Source organism: Hyperoodon ampullatus (assembly GCF_949752795.1).
Source record: "Hyperoodon ampullatus genome assembly, chromosome: 5".
Lineage (NCBI taxonomy): Eukaryota > Metazoa > Chordata > Mammalia > Artiodactyla > Ziphiidae > Hyperoodon > Hyperoodon ampullatus.
The window spans coordinates 50,465,997-50,485,481 of NC_136918.1; the positions used below are offsets into that span (position 1 = coordinate 50,465,997).

Consider the following 19,485-nt stretch of genomic DNA (forward strand, 5'->3'; position numbering starts at 1 on the left):
TTTAGTCCTAATAATGACTAACCAAGACCACTAGTCTATCTTCATTTCAAGGATAAGGAAAATGAGACCTGGGGATATTAAGGGACTTGCAGAAGGCCAATGATGGAGCTAGAATTTGTTCCCAGGGTCATATGAGGAGAAAGTGTCTGTTCTTAACCATCATACTGCACAGCCCAAGTTTTTAATGAATATCTACCATTGTTGTAATCAGAAAGCTATTTTAAAAATGAAAATGGATTGCAAACAATAGCTTGTTTCTGGTGTAAGCAGATAATTTACCTAGAGAGTGTAAAAACCAATCCACCAGTATCCCAGAACAGCTAAGAAAATCATCAATATGTAAAATCTCCTCCCTCATGTCTAAAATGTTTAAAATTCAAATATGTTTCAGGTTTCTCTGAAATTGATTAGGAATAGAAAAGAAGCAGTGTTAATTGCACTTATGTGAATGAAGTCTGGATTCTGAGACCAGATGAAAATTGATTGTGCTAAAAGTAGTCTTCTGTAATTAAATGAAACTGTGCGGTGCACTTTAATTAGTCAGCAGAACTTATTCTAAGTGGTAACAGTCAGTCCTGGTGTATCTCATGAAATTAGGGCCTGACAGCTCCACCTCAACTGAGGTTCTCTTTCCACAGCAGTCTTATTTATTCATCTACTGCTCTAATTTGAAACTGCAGGAAAAAGGTGACTTTTGTAATGGAGATGTACACATTACAAAATCTTCCTCATTCTTTCATTCAAAAGACTTGTAATAGCTTTAGATTCCAAGGAATCTCACTAAGGGAACTTAACTACCTTAGAAAGTACTTGAAGTTGTTGGCATTTCACATCACCCATCATGGGGCTTCAGAAAGTCAGTAAACATTATGAAATTCACTTGATAGATTTCTCTTTGTTTCTATGCAGACAAGCTCAACCTGCATTTTTAAAAAGCTATTCAAGAAAGCATCTCCTCAGTATCTAAATGTGCAGGTTTCCTGGTATTTTAAAAGGGAAAGATAATTTTTCTTTTTATTACTTTTTAACCTTTCTTAAATTATAAAAAAAATACAGAAAATTCACGAAGTACAGAAGAGCAAAAAAAGTGAGAAAAACATCACCCGTCATCCCTTCATTCAAAGACAGGTTACTCCTAACATGGTAGGATATCTCCTTCTAGTGTTTTATTTAGCTGTTGTATATCTGAGATCATTCTGTTGGCACAATTTGGTGTTCTACTAGAAAGACTCTTTGAAAAAGAAATTTTGAACTTTATTCCTAACCTTAACCTGGATAAGTGGTATCCATTCCATGGACTTCTAGCATATCAGACACAGATTATCAAGATGCCTGCTGTCCTGAGCCTTTGTTGAGGGAAGGCCTCTACTGAAGTGACAGGACCCATATCTGGGGTAGGAATAAGTATTCTGGACATAATAAAGAAGGAGAACAAAAAGTACTATTTATTACTTAGTAGCCCGGGATTAATCACATTGGGCTGGCCCTTTTTCCCTGCATGTGTGTATTCAGAAGAAATAAGCTTATAATTATCATTCAGAGCAACTTTGAAGAAGAGGTCCCACCACAGAACAACCAGCACCCAGGCCTGGGGGTGGAGTAGAGGGTGAGACTGGGAGGATTAAAAGATAAAGAACAACCTTTGATTGGATGTCAACAAGTCACAGAATCTAGAATCACAGAAATTGAGATTTGCAGAGAAATTGGATCTCAGTCCCAGACTCAGGTGTTCAAGGAATACCCATTTCTTTGTTTTCTTTAAGGAAAATAAAGTGGTTTCCAAGCATCTCTTTTACCAAACCGGCAGGTAACAGTCTTAGGCACCAAATATGGAAGGCTTATGTGGTGCCAGAAAACAAGGACAGAGCCTCCATCCTCTTGTCTGTCATGCTGACTGCTAACAGCCAACCAAGCCCCAAGTGATTCCTCAAAATCCAGTTTCTCTCTATTTCTCTGCCATATGAGGATCAGAGTTCCTAGCACACCCTCTGTCATCCTCTCGGATGTCAGGCCAATTTGCCAGGGAAATACCTAAAACCTAAGCATCATCTCCCACTCCTCTCAGAACCCACCACCCTCCTTCTCTTTTCCTGCCCCTGCAAATTCCCCCTCCTCTCAAGTTCTTTATGATACTTGCCTCTTTTTCCTCCCCCACCCCCAGAACACCTCAAGTACTCTCTTCAGGCTTAGTAAAGTAGAAGCCAACCAGGGACAGATCTTGAAGAAAAATTCTGCCTCAGTCCAGGAACACATACTTCCCCTAAAGTAAAGGAGAGCTAATGGCCTGGTTTCCCTTTTGGAAGACTTGAAAGTTATAAAGAGGAAAACACAAAGCAGTATTTTTCAAAAAATCATCCTGCCATAGAAAAGACCTTGAAGGGCTTCACTGGTGGCGCAGTGGTTGGGAATCCGCCTGCCAATGCAGGGGACGCAGGTTCGAGCTCTGGTCCGGGAAGATCCCACAGGCTGCGGAGCAACTAAGCCCGTGAGCCACAACTGCTGAGCCCACGTGCCACAACTACTGAAGCCCGTGTGCCGAGAGCCCATGTTCCGCAACAAGAGAAGCCACTGCAATGAGAAGCCCGTGCAGCACAACGAAGAGTAGCCCACGCTCGCTGCAACTAGAGAAAGTCAGATCGCAGCAACCAAGACCCAACACAGCCAAAAATAAATGTACATACATACATACATACATACCTTGAAGAGGTCTCAGTCGAGTTCACACCCAAAGCTGTTCTCCTTCATTCTTTAGTACCAGGAAGCCACGTTTGCCATAAGGTGATGAGCATGAGCTTAGAATCGAGACTGTGGTTCAGATCCTGTGCAATCCCAGCTTTATGACCATAACCCTCTAGACTCAGTTTTCTCCTAACACAGTGCTTGGCAAAAGTAGGATCAACCAATATTGCTTTCCCTTGTCCATGGCCAGCTGCCTCCCCAAGTCATTGCCCAGCCAGTCCCAAAGCAGTTGCTCTAGTTCCTTATAGCCTAGGAGCAGCTCTAGGAGAGACTGCCCTTCCTAAAATGTGTGCCTGGTACCCACACTTGAAACTGTTCAAGGAATGGATTTATAGCTGAATTTGGTTTATGTGATCCTGGTTCCTCAGATGGTAACTATTTTCCTCCTGGAGAAAGAACTAATCTAGTTCGACACTTTGAGCACTGAGTGCCCTCCAGAAGCTCTTCAACCATGAGTATCATTGGATGTGGCCAGTTTGAACACTTTATTCCTCCTCAGAACTCATTTTTATCTATGAGGAAAACTGTCTCTCTGGAAATAAACCAAATTATATAGCATGTTCTTAAATCTATCTCGCTTCATTTTTCCTGTCTCCTAGTCAGATACAGAGTTTTGGGATAAGATGCAAGCAGAATGGGAAGAAATGGCCCGGAGGAACTGGATATCGGAGAACCAAGAAGCCCAGAACCAGGTTACAATCTCAGCTAGCGAGAAGGTGATCATTTCTCTTCTTACATATGCTGACCAATTTTCTCAACCTCTGTGGATCATATTTTTATAAATTAGTTGATAACTATTTTGTGAAAAAAATCCAAGAATTAAACAGACAATTTCATGTCAATCTGACCTATAAGAAATTCTGGCACATGAAAATAATGTAATCTTCCAACGTGTGAAGGCAGCAAAGCTGGAATGGAATACCCTTATTTTTTTGTCAATGTTAAGACAGTTTGGCAGCCAACCAGAGCTTGGCCAGTTACTGAACTAACATTGAGGGCAGGTTAGAACAAGAACTGGGCTAATCCCACAATGCCTGAACCTCGTCAGTAAGCTGACAGAAGTGATATCAGTGGGCAGGGGGGTGAAAAGGGGGACTTAGGGATGTATTTCACAGGTGGTCTTTATGCAGCTAGCAAAGAAAAGTGGAAAAGTGGAAAAGATACACTTCACACAACCAGGTCAGGTCCCAAGGGGATCCCTCAGAGATATTCCCCTGAGAAGAGCCCCAGAAAATATGTGAGTACAGTCAACAGCCAGTCAAATTACCCATGAAGTCCCAGTTGCTCTAGGATTTATGCTTTTAAAGGCACTTGGAAAAAAAAATACTTGAGAAATAAGTTTACATGACTTGAAAGAAAGAGATGGAAAGATTGAATTTTCTTTCACAGGGGAAACATAAATATATAAATGTTTATGTTATGTTTTGTGGTAGAGGAATTCTCAGTCATACTCAGTTCTGGATACCTTCCATGTTATTTAGTCCAACCCAACAAATTTTACTGTTTGCTCTAGATACTGGGGACTATGATGAATAGTCTCTGATCTTATGGGATTAGCAATCTATGTAGTCATTGAAATGTCTTTCTCCTTCCAGTATTCTCTGTTCCACAATAGGTGAGGCAAAAATCTCATAAAATCAGATCAACCATCTCATTAAAACTAATTAGGTTAATTTTCCACAAAGAAATCGAGAGTGAGAAGAGAGAACATTGATGCAGAACATCAGTCTCTGGGCTGTAATCCATGCACCAGACAGAGCTCCCCACTCCCAGGGCCCCATATCCCTAACACCACTACATAAACTGGTCATACCCTATGGATTTTGACAAAGAGTTTTGTCTTTCTAAGCACCTATGGAGAGTGAAGGTCTCCATTTGATGTATTTAAAAACCTTAGTAGCATCAACAACAGACTAGCTTATTTGTATCTATCAATTTGGAAGGATTTTATGACAATCTCTGCTACTAAGGTTGCAACAAATAATATCTCTGATACTTCTTATGAGAGTCTGTCAGGACATACTTTCTCAAAAACAATTCAGCTACATATATCAAGGGTCTCAAAATAGTTCATAGCCCTTAGCATAATAAATCCTTCTAGAAGTCTATCCTAAGGTAATAATCACATGCAGACAAAGATTTGAGCATGAGACTTTCACTGTAGCTTTATTTATGATAACAACAAAAAAAATTGGCAGTAACCTGAATGTCCATCAAAAGAGGATTGATTAATTTTTAGCATAATATAAATAACTTTAATAACTAAAATTAAGTGGGGCGTAAGCTACAAACCTGCATATATAGTATGAACTTATTTAACTTATATACTCAGAAAAATACTAGAAGATTATTTGTACATTCTGTATTGTTTAAATTTTTGCAATAAAAGATCGTAACTTTAAAGCATACATTCTCAGTGGAGAGATACAGCCCCCCAGTGGGACAAAAACTGGTTTGAGGAGTAAAAGGTGAAAAAAATCTTAGATATTACAATGGTTTGTAGCCCTCCAAAGGGCCACTGTATATAAACAGATGTACAGTATGTGGTATTAACATTTCAAGGAAGTGAGTGGCAGCACTTAGCAAAAATATGTCCCAAAAGTCAGTATTTTAAAAATCTTGTGGGGAAGTGGCTAAAACAAAAAGAACAAAAGAAATACCAGAAGGAAAACAAACTCCAAAATATTAGCAGTGATCATATTTAAGTCATGACATTATAAGTAACTTTTTGTTTCTTTTCATATTATTCGATAACAAAATAAGATTATCTAACATTTACACAATGAAAATGTACCACAGTCAAAATAAGGGGAAAAACAGCAATTTATACTTAATTGAAATTAATCAAATAATTTAAATAAAATTAATTGAATTCAAATTCAAAAAGAACTGACTGAATATAACAAGAGTGAAATCAATGGATCTGTGTTGGCCCCTCTGTGTTGTAGGGATATTACTTTCACACTGAAAACCCCTTCAAGGACTGGCCTGGAGCATTTGAAGAAGGCTTAAAAAGGCTGAAGGAAGGGGACCTGCCAGTTACCATCTTGTTCATGGAGGCAGCAATTCTTCAGGACCCTGGAGATGCAGAGGTGTCATTTCCCTTCATCCTGCTGGGCTTGGAAGGGGGCGGACAGAGGGTGACAGAGAGTTCTGCTAGGTGGCATTTTCATCAAGTAAAGTTTCCCAAAGGAGTTAACGTGGCTAAGCCTGATATGTGTTTGAAAGTTACAAATAGGTACCTATTTTCTAACCAAATCTGCAGTGTCTACAGTGTCCAAAAATAAAAGGTGGAGACAAGAAACGAAAAACCAAAACTGCCAACCTAGAGGCTCAGCAGTAGTTTTCATGGAGCAGAGTATGATTTTGTCTGGGTCTAGAGCCACAACATATCTCACCCTTGATTTACTCACTCAGCATTTATTGAGCACATATTATGTCCCGAGAATTGTGCCAGGCATTGGCTTAAATTTTGTTTTTTTATAAATTTATTTATTTATTTTTATTTTTGGCTGCATTGGGTCTTCGTTGCGGTGCACGGGCTTCTCATTGCGGTGGCTTTTCTTATTGCAGAGCATGGGCTCTAGGCACCTGGACTTCAGCAGTTGTGGCTCACGGGTTTAGATGCTCTGCGGCATGTGGGATCTTCCTGGAGCAGGGTTCGAACCCGTGTCCCCTGCATTGGCAGGCAGATTCTTAACCACTGTGCCACCAGGGAAGTCCTAAAGTATTGAAGAGGTAGAAAAAATGGACCAGTTGAAAGGACAGATTTGTGATCTATCTGGAAGACAAGTAAATAAATCAATGTAGTGTAATAAATGCAGTGTCAGAGTACGCACAGGAGAGCCGAGAGCAAGGGTTCTGACCCAGCCTTCCCCTCCAAGTGAATCCAAAGCTGAATTTTGAGGGAGAGAGGATTAAAAACTGCAGGGGAGTCCAGCTGTTGTTAAGAGGGAATGGTTTGTGGGTGGGCAGAGGGACAGGAAACATTGGATCCATGGTGAGAGGGGAGGAGACAGTGGCAGGAGAGGGGGGAAGAAGAGGTAGCCAAGAGTTGAACTTCATCCTGAAAGCCATGGGGAACCACTATGGGACACAGTCAGATTCACATGTTAGAAAAGCCCCTTTCTCTGAGACATGAAGTGCGAGTGGAGATGGAGACTGGGAGACACCGAAGAGGCTTCTGCAATTTTATCTTGGTCCACTAATTTTCCCAAACTGCAAAGGTCTGTAATAAGACACTGGCAGGTATCAAAGCTTCTTTTTTAGTTTGTAATTTTCAGGAAACATCTTATAGGGGGATATTCCCAGAGGAGTTTGCAGAAATGTATTATATATGCAGTGCTGAGAAGGCAGTACAGAACAGTGGTTAAGCCTCTGGGCTCTGCTATCCTAACCATGTGGGTTCAAATCCCTGCTCTACCACTTGTTAGCCATGAGCCACGTGATCTGGGACAAGCTATTTAAACCCTCTAAGGTTCAGTTTCCTCACATGTAAAATGGAAATCACAATTATAACTATCTCATTGGGTGTCGTGAGGATAAGTTCATACAAATAAAATGCCCAGTTTAGTGCGTGGCACATCAGTATTTAGCCTTTATCGTTATTAGTGGTTGTACTTAGTTTGCATAGAAAGAACAAGTAAACTAATTATTAATACTACTTAAAGTGCCTAGTATCTTGTTAGTCAAAATGTTGACAGTGAAATGAGATTGAATTGAGAGTTGGAATTCTGAACCAAAATATTGGAATTTTTAAAAGATCTAAATATCAATGTAGAAGAGAAAGTCATTGCGTTAAGAGGAAACTACAACCCTCCCAAAAAAATAGTGTCATCTTACATTTCTAAGTGCTATGTGTTTTCATATATATTATATCATTTGACGTAACAACCCTGGGAAGTTTAATAAAAAGGTATACATTATTATCCCAGGCTCATAACTGAGAAAATGAGGACACTTGGTACTGATGGATCCTAGACCAGGACTCAGGGCTTCTCAATCGATGGAGAGCCCAACGCTAAGATAATGGACGATCTGTGAATGGTGAAAATGACACCACACCCAAAGGCTAGGAAGAAGCCCCCAGAGAAAGACTGTTTCATCAATCTTTTCTTAAGAAGCATTCTAAGATGTATGAAAGGTGAAATCAAATTAGAAGCTGCTCTGTATATGTTTGAAAGATTTAAAAGAATCACTGATATTCTGGGGGGAGAAATACTCAGTATTTTTTATGAGTTTGTATGGTATGTGTAATAATAACCCATGAGGGAAAAAGCCAATACAATTTTTACAGCACTTTAAGATGACTTCCTATGTTTTCATAGAGTTCTGTTTTTAAATGTTCATAGCATTGCTTCTCAAAGAAGAGAGTTATGCAAACCTTTTAAAATCCCTAAGACTGATACACCCCCAGCAAATCTGAGGACAATGTGTGTAATGAGAGGTTTTGTTGATGCGTATTGCGCTTGTAATGGTGTGAGAATTACTGTTCTTATAAGTATATACGTAGAAATATTTTATATTAAAAATTTTCATTCCAGATGCAGAAAACGTTATCTGTTTGAAGATATTCTTCACATTATTGACCATTGCAAAGGATTAGAAACAACGTAGAGCAACAAGGGAATTGGTTGAGGGAATAATGGGATATCCGTTTAACAAAATTTAAATTAAAAAATATAAGGGAGATTTTATAAAAACATGAAAGTGCTGATAATGTAATATAAAGTATAAATGTAGGCTATAAAATTATATTATATTGCATTTTATATGTGTTTTATGCTTTTTAACAATGATTATATTAAGTGGTGAACACATTGTAGCGGGGTTCGTTTTGTTTCCCCTAGTTCCTAAATTTCCTGTTACCTCTTATAATAACTGCTTGACTTTCATTTATACAAACTAATTCTATTTTGTACATCTTGAGTTTCCTTATTGTAAACTTTAGACTATTTAGCTACATTTCTGAGTTATTTTTCTACCTCTTTTCCTGATAGATGCATCGTTTTATATATTTATCTTTTGCTTTTAAGATAACTAATATCATGAAATCTCAGAAACTCAGAGGTTTCCATGAGCCACAGGAGAAAATAAATACTTAGAGTTTGTAAATAATGACAGAGAATCTTGACCCAGATGTCAAAAGAGAGTTTGAATGAAGAAATGCATGTGATGTTTTTCCCTTTTACAAGACTCTCACAACCGAGACAGGCTGCTCTGCACAGAGGGATCTGTCACATGTAAATGAACCAACTAAAGCACATGAGTGATTCTGCTTTCTCTTGTAATATTGACATCAGTTGTTTTTTGTAGGCATGGCAGTTCCTCGGGATAACCCAGGCAGAGAATGAAAATGAACAAGCAGCTATTGTCGCCCTCCAGAGGTAGATGAAGCTAAGTGCAAAATCATGGGCCTGGTGGACACTTGTTAATGGACTTCCTGTGGTTTCAGATTCGTCCTTTGACCCTTAAGTACACTGTAAAAATGTGACCAGGATAAGTGCCAAGATGCCACATATTACTTCCATTGAGCTCTGGAAAACAATTTATGAAGAAATCGTGTTCTTAAATCGCAGTGTTTTACCAACTACAAATTGGCCTTCATTGGCACAAAAGAGTATGTCAAAAGCAGTCATAAAGTAGACTCACTGAATCAATAGTTCTTTTTAGCTTTCTAGCCTTTTGTGGCATCTGAAAGTTTTCTTCAGGAAAAACATACTCAAAATAATCTCAATGTAATTTTAGTTCCGTGTGTCTATGGAGAATCTCCTGAGATAGTTTCAGCATCCTGAGCCCCTGACTAAAGTTCTAGACTACTTTGGTGGGTGTAGCATCACATCTTACTTGATTAGAGCCCCTATTTAAACCCTGGGAAAATAGCCCCTACCAAATAGACTTTCACTTTCCCTACTCTTTCTTATAAATAAATAAATGTATATTTATTATACATCCATATATATGTAATCTCTTCCTAAAGAACTGATATAGGTTCTCTCTAGGGCTTGCTAAGCAAAGTCTTATCCACAGATCACCAGCATCATCATCACCTGGGAGCTTGTCGTACCTGCACAACCTCAGGCTGCCCCCACCCCCAGGCCTATTAGATCAGAATCTGCATTTTACCAGATCCCCAGATGATTCTCATGTGCATCAAAGTTTGAAAAGCCCTTGCCAGCGGACAGTGGGGTAGCATGAGGAGGAGCAGCTATAGCCTGTGCCTCCTAAACCCACATTAGTAGTTGAAACATGGGGAATTTCCCTCTCCTTTATGAAACACTGTACAGTCTTTCATTTCTTAACATCCAAATTTAGTTCAAGTCAGTTTGCTTTGTGGACAAGATACATTTAATATGTTGATAGTAGATCAGCATTAAAATAGTGATATTCCCTACTTCTCATTAGATAAACTAATTACTAATAAATTATATGCAGGATTAGCCTCATTTTCTATAGTTTTTAAACCATTTCATTAAAATTACCAAATCTAGCACTAATCAGGCTGAGTTTTAACTTTCTTAAAAATGTGCAGAGGTCCCAATTTTCATGTAGATAAATATGGTATTTCCAGAGACAACACAAACTTAGCAATGTTTTTGCACCATTTAATCAATAGAGACCTCAAATTTTCTAAAGAACTGTTCAGACTCTGGCTCCAAAAAAAATCTGAAATTTGCTTTTATTTTGCCTTCTTTCAGGTGCTTAGAATTGCAGCCCAACAACTTGAAAGCTTTGATGGCTTTGGCTGTGAGTTACACTAACACCGGACATCAGCAGGATGCCTGTGAAGCTTTAAAGAATTGGATTAAGCAAAATCCAAAGTACAAATACCTTGTGAAGAGCAAGAAGGGATCTCCAGGCCTCACCCGGCGGATGTCTAAGTCTCCCGTTGATAGGTATCCTTCTCATTAAATTACATCCGTGTACACAGTCACCTTCAGGGCAACTAATGAGCCTCGGTCCCCACCACCACCCATTTCAGGATGGTTTGTAGGACAGCATTCTGCTGGAAGAGCAGCACTGACCTAAAAGATTGATGCTGAGACCAGAGCCAAACTTTGGACAAATGACCTACATTGTGGATACTCCCAGACATTTATCTGAGTACCATATTTCAAAGCTAAATGCTCTGGACATATAATTAACCTAAAATAAGTTATAATAAATACCAATGTGCCAAGTTTTATAAAGCCTGAGAATTAGGTGTGGGGGAAAAAGGAAAGTCCTTTCTTCTGGGAATTTTGTTTCTATCAGCAATAAATCATGATGTTAAATTCTCACTCAAGCCTTGGGAAACTTAGCTCTGGGGTTTTCTACATTGGCATCATAGGGTCCATGGAACTCTCCTCATCAAGACCTTACTTAGCACAGTCTTATCTGTGTACAACAACGTATTTCGTGAAAATCAGCAGGTATTTTTTAATCTACAATATTAATAGTCCTCTCATTAAGCTAAGATATTTTAAGCAAGATTTTTCCAGTCTGTTCTCCTGGAACAACAAACATACTAGTAAGTCACTTATGTTCAGACTATTTGGATTACAAATCTAACTTGTTTCCTTTGTAGCTCTGTTCTGGAAGGAGTGAAGGAATTATATCTAGAAGCTGCCCACCAAAATGGAGATATGATCGACCCAGACCTACAGACAGGTCTGGGGGTACTGTTCCACCTGAGTGGAGAATTTAATAGAGCAATAGATGCATTTAATGCTGCCTTAACTGTTCGGCCAGAGGTAAGTGCACAGCAAGAAACCATAAGATTCTCTGTTAAAAATAAGTTTTCACAGGCTACATTTTGTACATTTCTGCTGCACTTTATTTCCCTGCATCCAATGGTTTAAAGTGATCAGTACTGATATGCTACAGTGGCTGTTAATACTTAGATACCTAAAATAGAAACATGATTTGCCTGACAGCATCAAATAGAGCTGCTCTTTGATGAATGAAAGTCATTTCAGAGGGTTGTCCATAAAGATTTTTGAGTAATTCACCTGTCATGGTCCTTGTCCATGAGCATTGGATATAGTTTTAGCTATCATCTTTCAGCAGGGAGCAGGGGAATACTCTGTCATTGTGGCTTGTACGGGTTGTTAGCTCTAATTTTGTCATCAGGACTATTCATTATGGAACCGCCTTGGGGCGACCTTGGCAAACGGAGACCGCAGCGAGGAAGCTGTGGAGGCCTACACACGAGCGCTGGAGATTCAGCCAGGCTTCATCCGGTCCAGATACAACCTGGGGATAAGCTGCATCAACCTGGGCGCCTACAGGTGAAGTATGGCAGCAGGCTAACAACCAAGAGCCACGCTCAGGGCTGAGGTTAAATAATCTGAAAAGTTGTTTCCCAGTAAAAATACCTCCTTTTGTAATCTCCTCTTGTTAAGAGTAAGTTTCAAACCTTCAGATCCTGAGGGATGTTGAAACAGGAACTGCCTGCCTCCCTGTTGCTTAATCTTTAGAGATCAGCAATCATTGGGGCATCTTGTGAAATGTACATTCCCAGGCCCCTCTCCCAGAGATTTTGATTGACTGGGGCTTAGGATAAGTCATCTGGGTTTTTAACACCGCCAAGGGCAACTCTTTGAGAAACATGAGCAGTTCAACCCTTCATTTCCCAGGTAAGGAAGAAAAGAACCATGGCAGGGTGGGAACAAGGGAACCCAGCAGAATGACTCAAGAGGGTCTCAAGGCCAGTTTTTGGCAAAGCACAACCAAGAATTCAGGTTTTCTAAACCAGGGGTCCCCAACCCCCGGGCTGCAGACCAGTATGGGTCTGCAGCCTGTAGGGAACCGGGCCACACAGCAGGAAGTGCGTGGTGGGTGAGCGAGAGCGAAGCTTCATCTGCTGCCCCATCACCCGCGTCACTGCCCGCATCACCGCCATCTCCCCACCCCCGGCTGTGGAAAAATTGTCTTCTACGAAGCTGGTCCCTGGTGCCAAAAAGGTTGGGGACCACTGTTCTAAACCTAATTTACCAGTAAAGTTAGTTATTAAAAGAAAAAGGAACAGATTTTTAAATGGTGGGTTTAGAGTTTGAAATGTCTTTCTCCTCCTCTCTTGACCTCCTCATTATCATTCAGGTCTATATCCTCTGTCTGTTCCCCATCAACATGGACCATAAATGACCAAAAGTTTGGGTGATTTTTTTCTTCTTTCTTTTCCTATTTTTTTCTATTTTCTAAACCAGGTATTACTTTCATAATTGGAAAACAAAAGAGAGAAATTAATGTTAGTTTTAAACTCCACAAAAAATGTAAACCCTTTCTCATTCTCAGAAAGAGCCAGGCTCTTAGGATCAAACAGACTTGGGTTCAAATCATAGCTCTGCCATTTACTGGTTTTATAACTCTGGGCATATAACTTTGAGGCTCAGTTTCTTCACTTGCATAAAAACAAAGAGGTAATAGTATCTATCTTGCAGGATTATTATTTTTTAAAATAAATTTATTTATTTATTTATTTTTGGCTGCACTGGGTCTTCGTTGCTGTGCATGGGCTTTCTCTAGTTGCCGCGAGCGGGGGCTACTCTTTGTTGCGGTGTGCGGGCTTCTCTTGTTGCGGAGCATGGGCTCTTGGCACGTGGGCTTCAGTAGCTATGGCTCGAAGGCTCTAGAGCGCAAGCTCAGTAGTTGTGGCACACGGACTTTGTTGCTCTGCGGCATGTGGGATCTTCCTGGACCAGGGCTTGAACCCTGCATCGGCAGGTGGATTCTTAACCAGTGTGCCACCAGGGAATCCCCCTTGCAGGATTATTGTGCAGGTTAAATGTAATTGCCTAGCTCAGAGCAGATGCTCAATACCTAGTAGGCATTATTATTATGAGTGTTACCATTGCCATCATCATCATGATGATTATTATTTAGATAAGTCATGAGAGAGCTGCATAATTGGATTGCAATCTTTTGACATCTGAAGAATTGCTGTCTCTGAACTGCATTAGAGCATTGTGCCACTGGCAAATATTGAAGCTTTAGAAACTAGTTGCTGCATTTATACTCAAAGGATCTTAGAAAGAACATTAGTCACTGGATTACACTCTGTCTTCTATGAGGATCTTAGGTCAAAACGAAGAATAGCTGAGTGATTCCTGAGCAGCCAGTTTGTTTTATTTTATGGATGTTGTGAAATGTGCCACTGCAGAGGCCCTCTTTACCGCAGCTCCACAAAGGGCCGGAGTCAAATCTGTGCTGTCTGTTCCATATACTAGCTTCATTCCTGGCTCTGACTTCCCTAACCTGATTTTATCTTTACTACCTTTATTCACTGACTAGGTTGGTTCTTATGTGCTTTATGACACCTTAGGCCCTTCTTTTGGAGCAAGGAGAGATGTAAATAAATACATATGTACACATAGAAATATTGCGTTCACTAAAGGAGGCCTTTTTAAAACAAAATCGAAGTATAGTTGATTTACAATGTTGTGTTAGTTTCTAGTGTACAGCAAAGTAATTCAGATATATATTTTTTCAGATTCTTTTCCATTATAGTTTATTACAAGATATTGAATATAGTTCCCTGTGCTGTACAGTAAATCCTTGTTGTTTATCTATTTTATATATAGAGTGTGCATCTGTTAATCCCAAACTCCTAATTTATCTCTCCCCCACGTTTCCCCTTTGGTAGCCGTAAGTTTGTTTTCTGTGTCTTGTGAGTCAGTTTCTGTTTGGTAAGTAAATTCATTTGTATCATTTTTTTAGATTCCATAAATAAGTGATATCATATATTTGTCTTTCTCTGACTTACTTTACTTAGTATGATAATCTCTAGGTCCATCCATGTTGCTGCAAATGGCACTATTTCGTTCTTTTTTATTTTTTTATGGCTGAGTAGCATTCCATTGTGTGTGTGCATGTGTGTGTGTGTGTGTGTGTGTGTGTATATACCACACCACATCTTCTTTATCCATTCGTCTGTCAATGGACATTTAGGTTGCTTCCATGTCTTGGCTATTGTAAATACTGCTGCTATGAACATTGGGATGCATGTATCTTTTCAAATTAGAGTTTTCATCTTTTCCAGATATATGCCCAGGAGTGGGATTGCTGGATCATACAGTAGCTCTATATTTAGGTTTTTAAGGAAACTCCATACTGTTTTCCATAGTGGCTGCACCAGTTTACATTCCCACCAACAGTGTACAAGGACTCACTTTTCTCCACACCTTCTCCATCATTTGTATTTGTAGACTTTTTCTTTTAATAAATTTATTTATTTATTTATTTTTGGCTGTGTTGGGTCATTGGGTCTTTTTTGCTGTGCGCAGGCTTTCTCTAGTTGTGGTGAGTGGGGGCTACTTTGTTATGGTGCATGGGCTTCTCATTGCGGTGGCTTCTCCTGTTGAGAAGCATGGGTTCTAGGCACATGGGCTTCAGTAGTTGTGGCACATGGGCTCAGTAGTTGTGGCGCACGGGCTTAGTTGCTCTGCAGCATGTGGGATCTTCCCAGACCAGGGCTCGAACCCATGTCCCCTGCACTGGCAGGCGGATTCTTAACCACTGCGCCACCAGAAAAGTCCCTATTATTTGTAGACTTTTTGATGATAGCCATTCTGACCGGTGTGATTATAGTTTTGATTTGCATTTCTCTAATAATTAGCAATATTGAGCATCTTTTCATGTGCCTGTTGGCCATCTGTATGTCATCTTTGGAGAAATGTCTGTTTAGGTTTTCTGCCCATTTTTTGATTAGGTTGTATGGTTTTTTGATATTGAGCTGTATGAGCTGTTTGTATATTTTGAAGATTAATCCCTTGTCGATTGCATCATTTGCAAACATTTCCTCCCATTCCATAGGTTGTCTTTTCATTTTGTTGATGGTTCCTTTGCTGTACAAAAGCTTATAAGTTTGATTAGGCCCCATTTGTTTATTTTTGCTTTTATTTCTTTTGCCTTGGGAGACTGACCTAAGAAAACATTGGTACAATTTATGTCAGAGAATGTTTTGCCTATGTTCTCTTCTAGGAGCTTTATGGTGTCATATCTTATATTTAAGTCCTTAAGCCATTTTGAGTTTATTTTTGTGTATGGTATGAGGGAGTGTTCTAACTTCATTGATTTACACACTAAGCTTTAGAAAGTCCTCTTTTAGCATGAAAATTTTCTAAAGCTTTAGGATGAGTTTTAATTGTAACTCCTTAGTGTAGAAAAAAATACTTGAGGGGCCAATAAAATATTTTCTTGACACTCACAGATGTAAGACTCAGTAGGGCAACTATTTGCAGGAGGCCATGAAAGTCCATAATAAGTAGAAATGGACAAACTTTGTTGAGGTGTGAATTTTTTATCTCAAGTAGAAAGTCTCCTGTATAAGAGCAAGTCAATTTTAGGGTTGCCAGATAAAATGCAGAATGCTCAGCTAAATTTGAATTTCAGATAAATACCAAATATGTTTTTAAGATAAGTATTTCCCAAATATTCCATGGGATATACTTATACTGGAAATTATTCATTGTTTATCTGAAATTCAAATTTAACTGTGCATCCTGTTTTCTTGTTTGCTAAGTCTGTCCACTTGAATCAAATAGATACTTTGGAACAGCAAAGTGTTTTGGCTAAAATGTGTGGGTCTTTTATTGTCATGTAGAATATTGGAAATTTTGTGAAGTAAATAAACATCTTGCATTTTTTCCTGAGAAAAAAGGCCATCAAGAGAGACATGAGCCTTAAATGCATTCTGAAAATAAGTTTCACTTGCGGTATAAGTGGGTGCTTAGGAAATGACAACCCTCAATAGAGATGTGGCCCAGAAGAAAGCCAGGAGTTGGTATCCACCAGTCTTGGGCCTTCTCCCTAAAGAACCGCAGGTGTCTGTGTATGTAGCTATAACATGCGCTATTTGTCATCTCACGTTCTATACAGAGTCAAAGGTGAGCCCTCTCCTCCTACTGTATACAATTGAAATAAGGAGAGGAAATTGGCGTGAAACCTGGGTGGAGCTTAAAATGCTACCCTTTTGTCAGTAGGAACTTCAAAGTAGAACTTAGACAAAAAAATCTTAACCTTTTCAAAAGTGAGGACCCCTTTTTAATTAAAAACATTAATCTCATCCCATTTGATATGTAATGTTTTTAGTATTAGTATAATGAGGGAGAGCTACTATAAAATGAAGAATACTTTTAAATGAATGTGCTTTTTATTAGTCGTGACACAACATTTAAAACAATTTAAACTTATTCACACATATATGTGTGTAACATTTGAAAACTATTCCCACTTGTACACGTACAGTCTTCTGAGTCCCCTCAAAGGCCTCTGAGTTCTCAAGTTGGGGGAAAAGTTTAGACTGTCTTCATGAGAAAACCTGGAGTTGCTTGACGAGGCTAACAGGTCTCCACGGCCCTCGGAGACCAGTGCCACACATCGGGGCAGGAGCAGCCTGTGCGGGAGGGCATGCAGGAGGGCACTGCAGCATCTTCCTTCCCCAGAGTTCTTACAGGCCTAGGATGATGAGAGGAATTGGAGTCACTGTCATTCGAGCTGCCTTCCTGTGCCGAGGAAGCCAGAAAGGGCCTCCAAAGTAAACTCTCCGTGTGCATCTGCTATAAATCCTCTTCTCTTCCTTGATTACAAGAAACCCAGAAGAGGGTTGATGAGAACACCCACTCCCTTCCATTACCCAGGTTGCTACCTACAGTGCAACCATTCCCCAATTGCCCTTTACTTCTGGGCAGATCTAACAATATAGATGAGCAAATGCCTGGATCGTGTGCATTGGAATCAGAAATCCAGCCTCGCTTTCTTTATGGTTTCTTACCAGATGCTTAACAGTGACTACCTTGTAGGATTAAATGAGATCAAGTATGTGAAAAGCTTTTAAGAAGAGTAAAGAAGATACAAGTGAAAGAGGCGTCATTCTTAGCAAAGACAAGTTTGTCAGATACATATTACACGTTCCTAGGTGACAGGAAAGCTGAAGAGGGCAGTCCCGGCAGGTACACCGGGCACGCAAGCAACAGAGCACAGTAATGGACCACGGGAGCTAGGCCTCTGGACAGCATCTGACTCAGTGGGTCACAAACTTTGTATTCTTGGGGCCCCTTTCCACTTTTAACAATTATTGAGAACCTCAAGGGGCTTTTGTTTATGTGGGTTATACCTATCAATATTTACCATATTAGAAACAGAAAAGAGATTCATTTAAAAATAATAATAAACTAATTACATGTTAACATGAATTATATATTTTATTTAAAAAATTATTCTCAAACAGTTTAGTGAAAAGAGTGACATTCTTTTATCATTTTTACAAATTTCTTTAATATCTTGCTTATAGAAGACACATTCTCACCTCTGCTTCTGCAGTCAATCTATTGGGATATCACATGTCATATAGTCACTGGAAAATTCCATTGTATATTCATGAGAAAATGAGAGTGAAATGGTAAAATGACATCTCAGTATTATTATAAAAATAATTTTGACCTCACTGATCCCCAGAGTTCCCCAGACCACGTGAAGAACTCTTGAACTAACTTAATGATAGGAGCTTTCACATAAATGATTCAGCTGCACCTCACAGCAAGGCTTTAAAATGACTTTTATTCTCCCTGTAATACATATGGGGAAACTGAGGCTTGGAGAAGAAATATGCCTAAGGCTAAACAACTGGGATCCAAGTCCAGCTGCTTTGATAACAAACTCAACTCAGCCCGGCTGCCTCCTACTTTGAGAAAACTTAAACTAATGAGAAAAGTTAAGCTACTTCGTTTCTGAGTAAGGCCAGATGCCTCCTCTGGTTATATAAATCACATCTGCAGATGTATTAAGTCTTCAAATCATTCCTAGAGTAGGGAAAAATCAAATGCATTAATGAGTTAGCAATGGTTTTGCTATTATTCTTCCTGTCCCACAAGACATACCTAAAATAAAGTTTGCTCTCCTTTTTTCTTTCTGACTTCACTATATTTAACAATGACTTTTCACAGAGGAATAATGAGAGAATCAGAAAGTTGTTCACCTCATGATCCAAAATGCCAGAGAGGTGATTTAGGATTTTTAGACTAAGATAACTTAATTCATTTATTTCTAAGTTTGCTAACTCTGAAATCTGTTGCATTTTTAAATGCCTGTTTTTCTACCCTCTTAGAGAAGCGGTCAGCAATTTTCTCACTGCCCTCAGTTTGCAAAGAAAGAGCAGGAATCAACAGCAAGTTCCTCATCCTGCAATCTCTGGGAATATCTGGGCTGCCCTCAGAATTGCCCTTTCTCTGATGGACCAACCGGAACTCTTTCAGGCAGCTAATCTCGGTGACCTGGATGTCCTCCTAAGAGCTTTCAACTTGGATCCTTGAAGGAAAAGAAAAAAATAAAAAGAATCCCTGATCTGTGTAATTGTACTGAGAAATGCAAAACTATTTCATTATGAATTCCAGAAAGGATAAAACGAATGTTCAAAAGGCTATGGTGATATAACCCAAGGGAATTCCTACAGACAATGCCCAGTCTCTGTTCAGATCCAAAAGCACAAAACATTATATAGTCAAGGTCAGGCTCAGAAGAAGAATTGATAGACACAAACCAAGATTAAGTAACTGTGTGAATACTCTTCACAAGCTGCAAGCATATTGCAAGTTTGTTCTTTGGGGTTTTGTCCCCACTTGCAGCTGATGACACATCTAAGGAACTTGCTCATGGGACACCTGGAGAAAGCACTGCCTTGGATCAGGGAACTGTGTTTCTGAACTGTCCCCTGAAATTCCCCCTTTTACCAGATTGAACATAGTTTGGGCCAAGGTGCATGCACATGTA

At 39.4% G+C, this 19,485-nt stretch overlaps 1 protein-coding gene across 7 annotated transcripts in view; it reads left to right on the forward strand.

Annotated features, from left to right (window-relative positions):
• PEX5L (peroxisomal biogenesis factor 5 like) overlaps nucleotides 1-19,228 on the forward strand; it is a gene marked incomplete at its 5' end in the record, with an annotated part of 187,067 nt that extends 167,839 nt beyond the window's left edge. For all 7 annotated transcript variants that reach the window (XM_079705628.1, XM_079705627.1, XM_079705630.1 and 4 more), the window contains 7 exons: nucleotides 3,339-3,455; nucleotides 5,688-5,831; nucleotides 9,055-9,125; nucleotides 10,437-10,634; nucleotides 11,306-11,471; nucleotides 11,851-12,008; nucleotides 18,824-19,228. In XM_079705628.1, coding sequence (XP_079561754.1) covers nucleotides 3,339-3,455; nucleotides 5,688-5,831; nucleotides 9,055-9,125; nucleotides 10,437-10,634; nucleotides 11,306-11,471; nucleotides 11,851-12,008; nucleotides 18,824-19,028 — 1,059 coding nt within the window. In that variant the 3' untranslated portion in view covers nucleotides 19,029-19,228. The remainder of the gene's footprint in view (nucleotides 1-3,338; nucleotides 3,456-5,687; nucleotides 5,832-9,054; nucleotides 9,126-10,436; nucleotides 10,635-11,305; nucleotides 11,472-11,850; nucleotides 12,009-18,823) is intronic.
• Between the last annotated feature and the right edge of the window lie 257 nt (nucleotides 19,229-19,485).